The sequence below is a fragment of the Molossus molossus genome, unplaced genomic scaffold (genome assembly GCF_014108415.1).
Source record: "Molossus molossus isolate mMolMol1 unplaced genomic scaffold, mMolMol1.p scaffold_m16_p_4, whole genome shotgun sequence".
NCBI classification, from domain to species: Eukaryota; Metazoa; Chordata; class Mammalia; order Chiroptera; family Molossidae; genus Molossus; species Molossus molossus.
This window is the reverse complement of record NW_023425377.1, coordinates 114,110,468-114,123,013: the sequence shown is the minus strand read 5'-3', so window position 1 is coordinate 114,123,013 and position 12,546 is coordinate 114,110,468. Positions and strand designations below refer to the sequence as shown.

Genomic DNA, 12,546 nt, shown 5'->3' with positions numbered 1-12,546 from the left:
ATTTGGAATAATTGATTTTTGCTTATCTGTGCACATAGTACACATTTCGTGAATCTAGTGTCAGTCTTCCTAGCTTGTAGTTTAAATGCTCCTGTGCCTCTTTTTAAAATCTAAATAACTTACTGCTTATTTGTTTTCTCTGTCTAATAAGTCAGTGTAGGTATGAAGAGTTGGTAAAGGAGTGATTTCTTTAATATTTTCTCTAATCCCTGCTCATGGTGAAACTCAACTCATGTTTTATACTCACTTTAGCTTAGTATTCTTTCTCCCTTTTTATTTGGTAGAAAAAAAATTCTTTCAGAAGAGTTTATTTGCTGTCCCAGTAAGTTAACTTACTCTTTTAGCTACATATTACCATATTCAAATGCTTGTTAAGAGCGTGTTTTGATCTTAATTTAGATTATTTTGCTTGCAAGTACAGTGGCATCAAGACATGTTGGTTGGATTAAAAAAAATCAGTTACAGTGAAGAATCAGAAAGATGGGACAAACTAAACATGCTAAACACTAACCTAAAGCACATAAGGTACACTTATTTGCCAGTCTTTTGTTGAGAGGCCCAAGGCATGGGCTTTACTGATGACTGTTTCGCTTTTTTTTCTTGCATAAATCACATTTATAAAATGTGGTCTGTTATTTTCAGTTTGGGTAGAGTGATAATTTGATGCTTGCAAAGCAGTCTTAATTATAGAATTCCTGTATATTTTTATGGTATATATGGTTGTCTCATTTAAATCTAAATTGGTTAAAAATATCTAATTTATCCTTGAGTCTTTCTGTGGTATTCAACTTATAGAAACAGTTTTTTTGTTGTTGTTCTCATTTTTTATATTTACATAATATTGAATTACATTTTGCAATGATAATAATAAGTGCAACTGATTCAAACAGGTTTGGGAAAACAAAACTTAGTAAGCATGTAGCTCAACTTGTGGGAGCAGAAGAACATGGGCACACCAGAATAACCTAGCTGTGGCCATTCTGTCCTCACGGTTTTCTGAGGTAATGGAGAGAGCTGGTGTTAATTTGTTGGATCAGTTAAGTTGAGGTCATTTAACAGAGCTTCTATACTGCAGGAATGAAGAACTTTTTTTCTGCCCAGGGCCATTTGTATATTTATTATATCATTTGTAGGCCATACAAAATTATCGACTTAAAAATTAGCCTGCTATATTTGGTCAGGCTAATTTGGCTGGTGCGTGTGATGTTAGCTGGTATTGATTTTGTGGGCCTTACATGGCCCGTGGGCCACATGTTCCCCACCCTTGTTCTCTAGCAACAGAAATCCATTATAGGTAGATTAAGGAAAGAAGGGAATTAATAAATTAAAAATATTCACAGATCTCTTAGGAAGCCAGGCATAAGAAGTATAGTTATGACTCGGGAGAAACCAGAACTTGGATAGCCACTCATTCTCCTGGACCTCAGGAAGCACCCACTGTTCCATGTTGGTTTTATTAATGGTTTCCCCAGGATTATGAAATTGAAAGCTGATGCTATCATCTGCTTATGAAATTTCTCTTTTCACATAGCATTAAATTTTGATTTCTGAAGAGCAAATACTAACTTGGGTGTTATTTATATGGATTGAGATAAAAATGAGTCAAAAATAATCTATAACATTGTCTCTTTTTGTCCAACCCTCTTCTGATTTCTAGTTCAGTTTGATGCTTTATTTTATAGCAGGGAAAGTAGTTGCCAGTGTTTTCAGAAAGTTATACCTCAGTATACACCTTAAAAAATATATGGTTTACTTGCTTTAAAATTTTTATCTATAGGTTGAGATTTATACAAGTGTGTGTGAATGTTTATTTAGCCCTTTAATAGTAAATAACACATTTTCCACAGAAATAGTAACTATATATATATATATTTTTTTTTATTAAATTGTGCTTGTGTATTTTTACTCTAGGTGGCAATCATAGAAGAATTAGTAGTAGGTTATGAAACCTCTCTAAAAAGCTGCCGGTTATTTAACCCCAATGGTAAGTGCTCAAGTTTTGGTTTAAAAATTACCTTGAAATTTAAATATACTGTGAAATTCTTAGAAGGTCAGTATTTTTCATTATTTAGGCAATAAGTTTAGTATATTTAAACATTTTTTCCCTTTAAGCTAGGGATGCATTGATTTGATTGAACATTGTGTGAAAATATTTGGTAAGAAGAGGATCACATCAGGTTATTTAAAAACATTTTATATAAAAGTTAAAACATCTCCAAAACTAGATGTAATAACATACTGATTATCCATTTACCCACCACCCAACTCCAGTAATTTTTAACTCATGGCCAAACGTATTTCATTTATATTCTTACCTGCTTCCTTCTACTGCCATGTTATTCTGAAGCAAATCCCAAATATCACATCATTTCATCGATGAACATTTTAATATTCTAAAGATCGTAACCGTAATATCATCACGACACCTGAACATTAATACTTTTGTTGTTGTTGTTGTTGTTAATCCTCACCCAAGGATATTTTTCCATTGATTTTTATTAGAGTGGAAGAGAGAGGGGGGGAGAGAGAGGGAGAGAGAGAGAGAGAAACATCAATGTGAGAGAGACAGATCGATTGGTTGCCTCTTGCACAACCCCGACTGGGGCCAGGGATTGAACCTTCAACCCCAGGTACGTGTCCTTGACTAGGAATTGAACCCATGACCCTTCGGTCTGTGGGCCCAACACTCCAACCACTGAGCCAAACCCGCCAGGGCAATACTTTGTTAATATCAAAGAAAAAAGTCCCATGCTTACATTTCCAGTTATCTTAGACATGTCATTTTTTATTTTAGTTTTTGAAGTTTGTTTGAATGAAGATCCGGGTGAAATCTATTCGAATTTTGTTGATATGTCTCTTAACTCTCTCTTTAAAGAAAAAAAATGTTTTCACTGATTTTAGAGTGAGAGGAAGGGAGGAGAGAGAGATAGAAACATTGATGAGAGAGAAATATCAATCAGCTGCCTTCTACACACCCCCTACTGGGGATTGAGCCTGATGACCTCTTAGTTCATGGGACAACACTCAACCATCTGAGCTACACCGGCCAGGCTTGACTATCTTTTAATCTATAGGTTTTCCCTCCATCTTCTCTTTCTGCAACTCGTTTGTTAATGAAATTAGATTTTTTTTCTTGAGTTTTCCTCCAGTCTGAATGTACTCCCATGGTGTTGCTTATACATGTTTTTCCTTTGTCGTCTGAATTTATTATAAATTGGTAGTTGGGTATATAGTTGTACTGTCTAGTATGATAGCCATTAGCCACATATGGCTATTTAAAAAAATAAAAGATTCAGTTCCTCAGTTGTAGTAGCCACATTTTAAACGCTGCTCAATAGCCATCTTAAACTGTATGCCCACTGTATTGGACAGGGCAGATACACATGTCCATCATTGCAGAAACTTCTAATGGACAGGTCTGGGAAGAGACTCGATGAGATTTAAAAATTTGAGAGGTTATTTGCTTTTATTTTGTTTTAAATGCAAGAGCAGTGAGCAAGATTATTTCACAGGTGGTGGTATATTCTTCCATCAGGAGGCATGGTAGAATTTGTTATACATGTTAGCAACTGATAGAAATTATAAACTGGTGATATTCCATCATTTATTTTTATTAACTTAAAAGAGAATTTTTTTTAATTGTTTTTGTGCTTAGTTCATTATTTCAGTGTTTATAAGAAAAGCAAGATGAATGCTACTTTTTCTCCCTGCCTCTTCTACCTTTTTTTCTGTTTTATACCAGTTTTCAAATATAATGAATTGGTTTAGTAGCATCCTTCAAAGATGGCTAGTACACGTCTTAAAGGTATTAGGAATTCCTGGATTTAAACATATTTATGTTTTAAATCATCACAGTTTTAAATGGTTCCAGCCTTCTTATACCATGGTAGTAGTTGATAGCTTCCTTGTAATTTGGTGTGACATGATTATTCCAGTTTATCTGTACACTACCCATAATAGACCTGGAATCAGTTGTTTTTCCCAAGGAGCCCTGGTTCTTGCAGTGGGAAAGCCCAGTATGGGAGCTGGGGTGCTCAGTGCTGTTGGGTTGATCAGTGTTTCTAGGTCTCAGATTAATTTTAATAATACTTTTTAGAAGGGGTTACCATGGTTTCATTGGTTAATCATCATAATATTCCTTTGATTATCAGCATTTTCCTACATATTTTACAAATGTGGAAGAGGTTCAATGACATGCCCAAGAATATGCAGCACTTTAGTTGCAGATCTATCAGATCGGGAGTTGGTGAGTTCCACTCCTATTGTTTGTCCACTGAGCCATCCTACTTTTACCAGGAAAAAAATAAGCAATCTGTTGCTTTCTTTGAAAGCAAATAACAATTCTCTGATTTTAGAAATTTGTGTTTAAAAAGCACATTTTAATGTGTGGGTTGTGTATTTAACTTACACATTTTCTTATGAATATATAAAAACTAAATTGCAAACTAAAACATACAATAAGCATTTTTACTTATCTCTTTTTTGGGTATGGTTTTTATTCTACCCTAATTATGAATTGTTGCATATTATTAAAAATTTAAAATAACCACATCACAGATATACATGTAGTTTAGTACATTAGCTAGAAACCAATTAAATAGTTGGACCTTGTTTTTTTTAACTCACATTGATGGAAAAAAATTTTTTATTTTTATTTATTTTTTCCTCATATATAACTTCCTGATCAATACACACTTTCATAGATCTAGTATAGCTTGTCTTCCCCTGACACTTCAATTGCCTTTTAGGTAATTTGTTTAATCTTTGATTTTATTTATCTTCCATATTTTATTATGTAAAGTTCTCACTAAATTCAAGGCATTGTGCTAGGGGCTATAATGATACAGAACGGAAAGTGGTCCCATCCAAAGATCTTACAAATTTAGCTGTAATTTTATAGCTAGATAAATAAATAACATGGTTCAAATTGCTTTCTTTATTAATAAGGATAGAGTACCCATTTGGAGGTGGGTACCCTCTTTATATATATATATATATATATATATATATACACACACATATATATATAATGACTAATCTTGGTTTCTTTCCTCTCCCACCTGCCTCCCCCACTTTTTAAAGATGATGGAAAAGAGGAACCACCAACCACATTACTTTGGGTTCAGTACTACTTGGCACAACATTATGACAAAATTGGTCAGCCATCTATTGCTCTCGAATACATAAATACCGCTATTGAAAGTACGCCTACGTTGATAGAACTCTTTCTTGTGAAAGCTAAAATCTATAAGGTAAAAATCTGTTCCCTTTTTTTCTTATAAGGTAATAAGACATAATTTTTTCTACATTCTATAGATTGTTAATGCTATAAGAACAATGACTATTTGATGGCTTATAAAACGTGGCATAACAAACAGTACATTCTCAGTCTGATTACTTTCAGACTTGTCATGGTTGTGCTTATTGGATCACTCATCTATATGTACACACACACATATGGTCATTTATATATGATTCATATATATTCTCATTCGTTCACATATATATCTGGTTATTTTCTTGGTTTTAAGTAGTAAGGGTATAGGTAATCGAAAGTAAGTGTATTTGCTGTGAAATATTTGTTTCTGTTAACATTTGAGTATGATCACATATCAGTATCTGGTCATGTTAATGAAATTACACTGAAGATTCTACTGTGAATTTTACATATCTTACCTCCTCTACTCTTGGGTCTTGCATGAGAGTTTCTAATCATGATTTAGCATCATCTTAAAATAAATTGGCTCTTAATACAAATATAATTTAGTAACAAAAACTCTTGGGGAAAAGATTGTAAACCAAAAATTTATTTTCTAAAAATAAAGAAATTAAGTAATATTCTAAAAGCACCTTTCAGAGCCAGGTTATGTTCATTAGTTTTGTGACTTTGTCAAATGGACTAGTTTAATTAGAACGAGGATAATTGTGGAATGTCCACTAATGATCTTAATCAGTAATGTTTCCATGGTTCTTTTGTGTACAAATTTGGTCATCCCTTTGCCTTTTATGACTTGACATTGAATTATATTGTTCGCACTGAAAGATTTCAATTATTCTTTATTTTTTGATTCAGCCATTCTTTTTTAGTATTCACTGTGTGCCAGGTACTGTTTGAGGTTATGAAAGTAGACAATAATGTTAAAACAGGTATTTACTATTAGAGAGCCTATATTCTCTGTATACTTTCAGAAAGGTATCAGAACTTACATTAGGCAGAATTTATGCATCTACATTGATTTGGGTCTTAAAATTCAGAAGAATACGTACCTTCCATTTGTGGTTTTAGTCATTTATCAATAGGTAACTAATTACTTGCATAGTAACATTAGCATACTGACTGGTTTATTTTGTTTTTGTACCCTGTAAGCATGCTGGGAATATTAAAGAAGCTGCGAGGTGGATGGATGAGGCCCAGGCTTTGGACACAGCAGACAGATTTATCAACTCCAAGTGTGCAAAATATATGCTAAAAGCCAATCTGATAAAGGAGGCTGAAGAAATGTGCTCAAAGTTTACAAGGGTTTGTACAGCATATGTTCTTACTTATGAATAAACAGTTCATACTTGTATACCTAACTTATTTTTCAAAGTTTGTTTCTAATATTTTTAATATTAAAATAGGATTTTAATTAAATCACCTTATCAGAAAAAAATTAATCAATTTTAGTATAAAACATTATTTCCTTCTTAGATGGTTGTACATGGGTTTTGAAACTGATATATGATGGATGTTCAGATGAGTTTTTTAGGAGTGAAAGAAACTAATATTAATTGAGTGGCTGCTATGTGCTAGTGTTCTATTTCTTATGTTACTCTCCAACCCTAATTATATAGATATTTTGATTAATTGTTTACAAAGGTACATTTTGATTAATTGTTTACAAAGGTACATATTTTGTTTAGTGGTTAGAAATATGATTTCTGTTTCTTTCACATATTTATTCTCTCTTACTCTGAGAATGGGTTAAAAAACAGAAAATGATTTTGAAAGAATTCAGATCAGTTGGCCATCTTTTTCTGAAATCCTGTGGTAGAATAATGTATTTGGTAAGAAGTGGTCTTGAATATTTGTGATTTTCACATAGGAAGGAACATCAGCGGTAGAGAATTTGAATGAAATGCAATGCATGTGGTTCCAGACAGAATGTGCCCAGGCTTATAAGACAATGAATAAATTTGGTGAAGCACTTAAGAAATGTCATGAGATTGAGAGAGTAAGTATCCTGAACATATGAGTTTTTCATTTTATTCTGTTAAATTTTAAAGATTTGGGGGCAAATTCTATTGTTTTTTCTTTTTTCTTTATAAGTCACAGTAAGTGATTTCTAAATGTTAGTATTTACAGTTTTCATAATGGAAATAGTATAGACTACATTTTCTGCAGACTTCCCCATTGTCTACTCTTCTTGAAAGAATTCATGTAAAAATCTTTGTGGAATCTTTGTATCTTATGTTTTCATTGATCTTTGAATGTTTCTTTCAAAAAGCTGCAGTTTCTTTAATAACATACAAAGTTTATTAAGTTGTCCTAGAAGCCTAGTCATAGATTTGATTAGTGATACCATCCATATAGCATTGATATTTATAAGATAGGAGCTTAGAAGCCTTTTTACAATATTTCTTTAGCCTATGTAATTCCTCATTTTTGATAAATTCATTGTTTTCTTAGTCCTCTTTACTTTTTATTCTTTTTTTGTGTTTTTCCCAGATAAAAATAGTTTATGTAATTTCATGCTTGTTTTGTTGTTGAATAGAGAACCCCAGACCTTAGTTGAATTGTGTTGGTTTCTGGCTGCTTGATTTACTTGCTTACTGATTTTCCTTCTACATACCAGCATTACCATTGCATAGGATTCAGATTTGTATCCTCAGAAAAATGACCAAATACTGCATATTATAATACTTTACAGATTGTTCTAAATATAAAAACTGAATATTTAACATATAAATCTATATTGCATCATTATGTATACTGTTAGATTTGTCATGGAAACTTTAAGTATAATTAAGGAAGGAATAAATGTATGTTTTAAAGTATTGTGTTTCCTCTTCATTCAGCAAGTAATTCAGTGCTTGGTGTATGCATTGTACTCTGCTAGGTGATGATGACCAGTTGTATTTGCTTATTTGATATGCAAAGAACTTATATTGAATGATTGCAACTTTTTATTTTATTTTACTTATCTTTTCATGCCTAGGACACAAGTAATTCCAAGGCTTTGATTTTGTAGTTTTCTTTGACATTGCTATACTTCAGTATAATAAAAAAGACAATTTTGTTAGCATTTTATAGAAATCACTGATGACCAGTTTGACTTTCATACATACTGTATGAGGAAGATTACCCTTAGATCATATGTGGACTTATTAAAACTAGAAGATGTACTTCGACAACATCCATTTTACTTCAAGGCAGCAAGAATTGCTATAGAGATATATTTAAAACTTCATGATAACCCCCTTACAGATGAGAATAAAGAACATGAAGCTGATACAGGTATGATATAATATACAAAGATGTCTTATTGTTTGCTATGGTATGGGTATGTGTATTTATGTTTTTGTGTAATATAAATTTTTCCTAAGCATTTTGTTAAGCATCTTGTGGGAAGATACTCTTATCCAGTCGTTCACATCTGTGGATTCAACCTACCATGGATTGAAAATAAAGAGGAGGGCCCTGGCCAAGTCACTCAGTTGGTTGGAGCATTGTCCAGTGCACCTAAAGGATGTGGATTTTGTTATTTGGGGGAAATCCTGGAACCAATTTCCCAAGGATACTGAGGGATGATTGTATACATGTTTAGAAAATGAGGACAGTCATTTTGTGAATTTCTCTAAGCAACAAAAGAAAAATACTGTTTACTTTGTATTTTCAAAAGTTAAGAATTTAATTTGTAAGAACTGATAATTATTTCTTAAGAAGTTGAATTTCATGAGTTTTACATTTAATAACTGGTTTATTCAATACTGTAAATTGCTAGTTCTAGTACTATAAATTACTATATAAATAATGTTGGCATTATACATTAGTATTGTCAGTATGTCTAGTTATTCCCCTTTTTAATGATAATTTGTAATTAACCTACTAAAAGATGAATATTGCTTGAACATTAAAAGCCAGGTTGGAGCCTCGCTGGTGTGGCTCAGTGGATTGAGCGTCCTCCCATGGACTGAGGTCCCGGTTTGATTGGTCAGGGCACATTCCTGGGTTTCGGGCTTGATCTCCAGTAGGGGGCATGCGGAGGCAGCTGATTGATTTTTCTCTCATATTGATGTTTCTATCTCTTTCTCCCTTCCTCTCTCCTTAAAAAAAATCATTAAAAAACTATTTTTAAAAAAAGCCAGCTTTGCATTAAGCTAGTAAAATTGCCCAATGACTTATCATTTGACCAGTTTTTAACATGCCTTTTTTATAGCAGGGTGTCAGGGAGAAATCTTCCTCAGATAATTATGTGGGAAAGAATCTCAGAATGAAAGCGATCTAGGCTTGTAGAAGGATATAAATTAATTATATGTCCAAAGATTTTGTGACTCATGACAAAAATGTTACAGAATTTGGGGCATAAAAAAGTGTGTCAGATTTTTTTTCTTCAATTCTAAATGTATTCCTTTTCTGATGTTACAGTTTGGTTTTTTGTGTATTCTTCCTCCTGCTAAACACCTTTGTATTTCTTTTTTGTTAATTCATTATTAAATTTACAACCTGTTAACAAAGAACAGTTGAGAACATTCTAAGATCACAACATTGAAATCCTTGTATAGATTTCACTTGAATCTGTTGTTACCTGTTGTTTCTTCAAGTAGAAAGAAAATGCCAGTAAAATTCTGTAGAAAAATTTATAGTTGAAGCTGAGAGCTGAGACCTCTGGCTTTTGTTTACCTTTTTGTTCACACTTCCTGTCTTCCTTCTCTTCCTCATATTGTACAAATGATTCACAATTTACTCTATTTATACAAAGTTGAAACAGTTCAGAAACATACCCAGCAAATGTGAGAAATCTTTCACTTTTCTCCTACCCAAAGGTTATCTCCTTTCAAACGGTTATCCCTACAAAATTTCATTTTCCTTTATACACAATTATAATTTTTAGAGTCTTATGTGTACAAATACTTTACACATACATTTCCAAGTGATTCTTTGTAGTTGTTTGATTTTTCTTTTCAAAAAAATTTTGGAAGCCCATAATGGGGTAATAACATATGCAGTGTTCGGCAACTTATACTTTTCCCTTTTCATGTCATAGTATTGTTCCATGTCTGGATGCAGCTTATTATTATCATTATTGATTATTTTAATGGCTATGTAGGAGTTTATGTAGATTTATTTTTTGACCATCACAGTACTATAGTAAATGTCCTTGTACATCATTATGAATATATTTATTTAACATGGACTGTTAAAAGTGGAAATTGCTGGGTCAAACAGAATTTGAAATAGTGCCAAATTGTTTTCCATAAAAGGTTTATCAGTTTTTATTGCCACCAACACTGTTTTGAGATTGTCTTTATTGCTGACACTGAAAATTATTCCTCCTTTAATTTTTTATTTTGGGACAAATACCTAATTTATAATTCCTAGATTTTTAGGAGTGGAGCATCTGCATATGTATCTTCTGTGAATTGGCAAGTTCTGTACATTTTCAGGACTCTAATACTTGTGTATGTATTGCAAGTATTTTATTATTATTATTTTTAATCCTTACCCAAGGACATTTTTCCATTTCTTGTTCAGATAGAGTGGGAGGGAGAGAGAGAAAGAGAGAGACAGAAATATTGACGTGAAAGGGACACATCGAGTGGTTCCCACCCACACAACCCAACCAGGGCCAGGGACAAACTGCAACTGAGGTATGTGCCCTCAGCGGGAACTGAACCCGGGTCCCTCTGGACCGCAGGCCGACTCTCTAACCGCTGAGCCAAACCGGCCAGGGCCCACCCATTCTTTCTTTTGAGACATTGCAGTTTTACCTCAAGGGATGTTAATTTTATTCAGTGTCAGAATTTTAATTTACCACAATAGTTATTCATTATTTCATCAGCAAATATTTAGTGTTTTCTGTGTATTTTGATATGTTGTGAGGCCCTTAAAATACAAAGGTTGCAGGTAAGACAACAGTCTCTGCCACCAAGTTGCTCACTGTCTAAATCAGAAACAGATGTGTACATCAAGCTATGTAACAAGCAAAATACAGTGTGGAGCAAGTAGGTGTGCTGTTGTGAGTACGTGAAACACAGAGTTTATTCTTTATATATATATATATATTATAAATTTTTTCTTTCTTTATTGATTTTAGAGAGAGAGGAAGGAAGAGGGTGAGAGAGATAGAAACATTGATGTGAGAGAATATCGATTGGCTGCCTCCTGCATGCTTCACACTGGGGATTTGGCCCATAACCTGGGCATGTGCCCTGACCAGGAATCGTACTAGAGACCTCCTGGTGTGTGGGTCAGTGCTCAACCACTGAGCCACACTAGCTGGGCCACAGAGCTTATTCTTATATTATTATTTATAGATAATTCTATTTTCTATACAAACAACTGTAGACCTACTTTTGCCCCATTCTGCATATAAGGCATAGTGGCAGCACAGAGTGGAAATGAGCAACTGTTTGACAAGGTGAGAGAAGGCTAACTAGGAGAAAGTATAGTCCAGAGTCGTAGAGATATTAAACAGCTTGTTATATTCCTAGAATTTTAAGTAGTTTAATGCTGTAGGAACTCGTATGCATTTGTGCTTTGCTGTGGTTGCAGCACCAAGTCTCTATCTGTTTTCAGAAGTTTTTTGAAAAGATTACAGGGCTTTCCATCAAATGTAGAATCATTAAAAGGCTAGGAACAGTCCTGGCCGATTTGGCTTAGTGGTTTAGAGTGTCAGCCTGCGACCGATAAGCTGCGGGTTTGATTCTGGTCAAGGGCATGTTTGGTTGTGGTTTGTCCCTGGCCCTGGTCAGAGTCGTATGGGAGTCAACCAGTCGATGTGTCCCCCACACATTGGTGTTTCTCTTTCTCCCCCTCTCTTCCTCCCTCCCACTCTAACTGAAGATAAATAGAAAAATGTCCTCGGGTAAGGGTAAAAAAATAGGCTAGGTACATATTGACATATAAACATGTATAATGTCATGTTTTTGTGGGAGTTTATATGGGAATATTTAGTAGTAATAGACCATTACTAATCTGATAAACATGCTTATAATTTTATTAATTAACTTACTGCCTGCAGCAAACATGTCTGACAAAGAACTAAAAAAGCTACGTAATAAACAAAGAAGAGCTCAAAAGAAAGCCCAGATAGAAGAAGAGAAAAAAAACGCAGAAAAAGAAAAGCAGCAGAGAAATCAGAAAAAGAAGAAGGATGATGATGATGAGGAAATTGGAGGTCCAAAAGAAGAACTTATCCCTGAGAAACTGGCCAAGGTACTTGATAACTAGTGTTTATAGACAATTGAGTGAAATTTCACAACCAGCTATTATCATTGTCCATTCTTATTCAATCAATTTGATTGTAGATTTTAGAGCGAAAAATCATTTTAATTTTAGTCTTT

The 12,546-nt window shown here is 33.5% G+C and overlaps 1 protein-coding gene across 3 annotated transcripts in view; it reads left to right on the top strand.

Moving 5' to 3' along the window:
• Positions 1-12,546, top strand: part of NAA15 (N-alpha-acetyltransferase 15, NatA auxiliary subunit) — a 45,180-nt gene that overhangs the window by 14,942 nt on the left and 17,692 nt on the right. For all 3 annotated transcript variants that reach the window (XM_036239794.1, XM_036239795.1, XM_036239796.1), the window contains 6 exons: positions 1,912-1,984; positions 5,083-5,252; positions 6,368-6,520; positions 7,086-7,214; positions 8,284-8,497; positions 12,225-12,418. In XM_036239794.1, coding sequence (XP_036095687.1) covers positions 1,912-1,984; positions 5,083-5,252; positions 6,368-6,520; positions 7,086-7,214; positions 8,284-8,497; positions 12,225-12,418 — 933 coding nt within the window. The remainder of the gene's footprint in view (positions 1-1,911; positions 1,985-5,082; positions 5,253-6,367; positions 6,521-7,085; positions 7,215-8,283; positions 8,498-12,224; positions 12,419-12,546) is intronic.